This window comes from Euphorbia lathyris, chromosome 7 (genome assembly GCF_963576675.1).
Source record: "Euphorbia lathyris chromosome 7, ddEupLath1.1, whole genome shotgun sequence".
In the NCBI taxonomy this organism is placed as follows: Eukaryota; Viridiplantae; Streptophyta; class Magnoliopsida; order Malpighiales; family Euphorbiaceae; genus Euphorbia; species Euphorbia lathyris.
In genome coordinates this window covers 26,869,183-26,873,680 of record NC_088916.1, presented here as the reverse complement: position 1 = coordinate 26,873,680, position 4,498 = coordinate 26,869,183, and the positions used below count along the sequence as shown (strand labels likewise).

At 34.0% G+C, this 4,498-nt stretch overlaps 1 protein-coding gene across 1 annotated transcript; it reads right to left on the bottom strand.

Moving 5' to 3' along the window:
• Positions 1 to 477: 477 nt before the first annotated feature.
• LOC136200832 (cytochrome P450 78A7-like) lies at positions 478 to 2,822 on the bottom strand. The gene is made up of 2 exons (XM_065991307.1): positions 1,774 to 2,822; positions 478 to 1,242 (listed from the first exon to the last, which is right to left on the bottom strand). The coding sequence occupies exons 1-2, from the start codon at positions 2,764 to 2,766 to the stop codon at positions 628 to 630; spliced, it is 1,608 nt and encodes a 535-aa protein (XP_065847379.1). The 5' UTR covers positions 2,767 to 2,822; the 3' UTR covers positions 478 to 627.
• Between the last annotated feature and the right edge of the window lie 1,676 nt (positions 2,823 to 4,498).

The window sequence follows — 4,498 nt, the reverse complement described above, 5'->3', positions numbered from 1 at the left end:
GATGCGCCGCTCGTTCCACCGTACGGTGGAACGAGCATGCCGTTCGTTCCACCGTACGGTGGAACGGGCAGTTCGTCCGTTCCACCCGTGGTGGAAACGGCACGGCCCGTCCGCTTAGGCTAAATTCATACGGAGGCAAAACCCGTGAATTCGGAGTAATTTTTAAAAAAAAAAAACCTTACCGGAGCATTCATGAAGCCTTTACCTGTTCCTGCCTTTGGCGGTATGTCGTTTTAGATCGGGTTTTTTGAAAATCCAAAAAGCTAGAGAGGATTTGAGAGTTTTGAGTTTTTGAGAAAAAAAAAAAATGCAGTAGAAAGTATAAACATGGCGGTATAGAGCAGCCCATAATAAAATATTATATTAGAGTTAATGCCTTAAATTGTTATAATTCATGTAGCAATTTCCATTGGAAAATGCTATTAAAGGATAGAAAGCATATAATAATTGAAATAGAAAGGTTTCAAAACCGTCACATCTATATATTATATTAAGGAAGGAAGAGAAGTACAGACCGGACACAGACTCGTTCAACAACTTAAATACTAACACTTAATACTCCCATCAAAACAAAAACTTAACTAACACTTAATTCAAAATAATAACAGCAAACACACTAAAAATTAATTAATTTCTTGGAATAGCAACAGCAGATAGAGGGTTCTTCATCTCACAAGAAAGCTTCAAAACCTCAGATAAATCAACCGGGTTAGACCCATCCGGAACCCATTCAAACTGCTGAACCAACTTAGCCACCCAAAGGCTAACCGTGACCAACCCAAGGTTCTTCCCGGGACAGACCCTACGCCCGGCCCCAAACGGTGCGAGCCTAAGGTCTCCACCCCTAATATCAACATCCGAACCTCCTAGACTCGGAATAAATCGCTCAGGCTCGAAAACCGATGCATTTTCCCAAACTTTTGGGTCATGGGTTATGGCCCACATGTTGACCATGGCTGTTGTGTGCTTGGGTATAACCATACCGTTGCTGAGGTGGACATCAGATGTTGATAGCCTGGCCCATGAGAGGAGGGGCCCAGGTGGGTGGACACGTAGGGTTTCCTTGACTACTGCTTGTAGGTAGGTTAGATTGGCCACGTCAACATCTGTCACATTCCTGTCTCCAACTTTGCTGTCTAGTTCGTTTCTCAGTTTCGATTGAATTTGAGGGTTCAGTACTAACTCCGCCATTGCCCATTCCGTTAGAAGCGCTGTTGTATCTGTTCCTCGAAATATCATCTCCTGAAATATAAAATTAATAAAATTACTAAAATATCCATATTTTAATTTAGTCTACATAATTTATATTTAAACAATCATCAATTTAGTTAAAATCAAAATTTAAATATAAAAACATTAACAATATTTAGTAAATTAGTCCAGATTAGGTAAAATGAATATTTCATCTACATAATAATTAAGATGGCTACATTTCCACAATTTTACTATAAAAAACCCATAAAGGAATACTACTTTTAAATTATATAATAATAATAATAAATTAATATATATAAAGTAAATGACAAAAGTATCATTAAAGTTAGTAGACAGATCAATATAGTAAAAATTAAATTGTAAGCCTTTAATACCAAATTTGGATAAATTGTCATTGTTTGTCCATTCAATCAATTTTTTTTTTATTTTTTTTTTTTTTGTGGAAAAAAGAATGAGTTTTTAGCATATTGTTCCATAATGCAATAAATAATCGAAAATGCCAAATTAAGACAACTCAAAGGACCAAAATGAATTTATTTAGAAACAATAAAAACGTACCCAAAGGACAGCCACCATATCATCTTCTTGAATCTTCTCATCTCCTTCCAAAGAAAGCAAGACATCCACAAAATCAGAGTTATGAACCACCTCCTTAGGCTTCTCACTAGTTTTATGTTCATGAATGATCTGCTTCACTAGTTTCTTAACACGTGGAACAAGAGCAGAACAACGTTGCTGAATTTTAAAAGGATCATAAAAATAAGACATCCATGGTAGAAAATCAGACCAATTAAAAGCACCAAGAAGCTCAAACCCCTCATTAACAAGTTCCTTCAACTCCTCAGCTTCCACATTAGCTTCTCCAAGCTCATAGCTCTTCCCAAAAACAGTCCCCATTATGTTATTAAGTGACGCATTCTGAAGATGCTTTCGAACATAAACAGCTCCATTAATTAAATTTTCATTTCTTATATCATTCATCATTTTATCACAGTCAAGCTGCCTTAACGGCTCGTAGGCAGCAATTCTTTTGGGGGAGAATAAATGAGTGGAAGCAATTCTTCTGAGATTTCTCCAATACGCACCGTTTGGAGCGAACCCGATGGCTCGGCTAAACATGAGAGATTTAGCCGACTGTTTAATGGGTCGGTCAGCGAAATGAGGAGAGGTTAAGATTTCTTTAGCAATGTGAGGATTGCAAGTGAGGATTGCAGGAGTGGAGCCTAAGCTGAAAGCCATTAAATTAGTGGCGGAGAGAGATGAAGCGATTGATGAAAGTGTACGGTGAGGTAACGTGTGGCTGAGAGTGAATAAACTGCCGATAAAAGGAAGACCTTTTGGACCGGGAATAGGGACGGTTCCGATGTGGTTCCGGCCGTTTTTCCAGGCATGGCCGCCGGGGGAGAGAGCCCAGGTTACGAGGGTTATGACGGTGAAAGTGATGAAGACGAATAGGAGGAAGTAAGGGTTTAAGAGGTTTTGGGTTTGTAGTGTAGCTGGGAGTGTAAAAACCCACCAACTTGAATCCAAACAAGTTGGAGAAAAATCCATTGTGAAATGAGAGAGAGAGGGCAGAGAAGAGAAGAGAAGAGAAGAGAAGATAGATCGATGAGTGAAGTGAGTAAGTATGGTGATTGTGGTGGAAGTAGAGATGGATATAAATAGGAGCTGTGCTGCGTGCACTTCAAAAAAAAAAAATAAATATTTGGAATGCCAAAAGTTTTTTTTTTTATTAACGGAAATCAAATACCATAAGCTTTTTACATTAATTGTTTGAGAACCATAATTTATTTATTACGTACAAATGTTTTAATTTTGGGTAAATTACACCCATGCCCATTCAACTTTTACCGATTTTAGTTTTAATATTGTTGTCTCTGAATGTTGATTCTTAATGGTATTGTCATGAAATTTTATACTTTTTAATACCGATGGCCACTTAATGTCTCAAAACGTGACGGTCTTAAAATAAAAAATTCGAAGAGTTTAATTTTTAAAAATTTTCATTTTGATGTCATTTAGATGTTGTTTGGATATGAGAGAATATGGATTTTTAGAGAGAGAAACCTCCAAAAAATGTGATTTAGAAAATAAAAATTTGGTTTAATGGTAAATATTATTTTGAATAACTTTAATCCTTGAATATTTTTATTTTGAAGTCGTTAAAAGTTATTTTGAGGAGTTAGTTAAAGTTGAATGGTCATTGGTATTAAAAATATTAAAGTTTAGTGGGTATAAGTTATATTTTTCTCAAAATAATATTTTTGTCTACCGTAATCAAATAACACAACAATTACCTCAATAACCAAAAAATTAGTCTATTGAATGCAAGATTCGTCATTGAATTTATATGATTATTTTAAAATGGTCACTCAAATTCAATTTATCTTAATAAAATCACTCAATTTTAAATATTGTCTCAATTAAATTATTTCGACGATTTTAATAGTTAAAAAACCATTAGAATAATGTCATTGCTGACATGTCAGCATAAGTCAACTCAGATGTATCGAAACGATACATTGACACATGTCATTTGGGTCAACATAGAATGATGCAATATCAACACAAAATTTAATTTTTTTTTTCATAAAAATAACTGTCACTTGGCTGTCATGTATCATTTTGGTTAAAAGTCTGAGTTGACTTATGTTCCATGGCATCATTCGAATGTCTTTTAACCATTAAAATCGTCATATTGATCTAATTGAGATAAAACTCAAAGTTGAGTTATTTTATTGAGACAAATTTAAGTTGAGTTGTAATTTTGAGACAACAATGTAAGTTCAGTGAACAATTGTATATTTAACCTCATTTATATTTTTAGAGTGATCATATTAATCAAAGTTTAGAAGGTCATTATATTAGGAAAGTGTAAAGTTCCGGGCTATAATATTCAATTTTGAAATTCAAAAGGTATAATAAAAATAAGTATAAAATAGTGGGATCATTGGTGTAATTTACCATTTTTCTTAGAGTGAATAAAGGCACTGAAGATGGAAGAAATAATAGTAAAAGATCAGTACGTTTTAACTAAGAGTTAGCGTAGTAATGGGACATAAATCTTACTTTCTCAATAAATAAATAAATAAATGGTCAGTTCATTTTCCTACCTTTCCAATTTGGTGTTTTCATTTTACGTCACTTCTCGGTTTATTAAAAATTTAATTGGTATTTTGTTTGTTAATAGAGATACAAAATAATTTGTTGACAGGGAAACTACTTATAATATTATTATATACAATAATAATATATACAGAGATTATGTTTATTTTATTTTTGA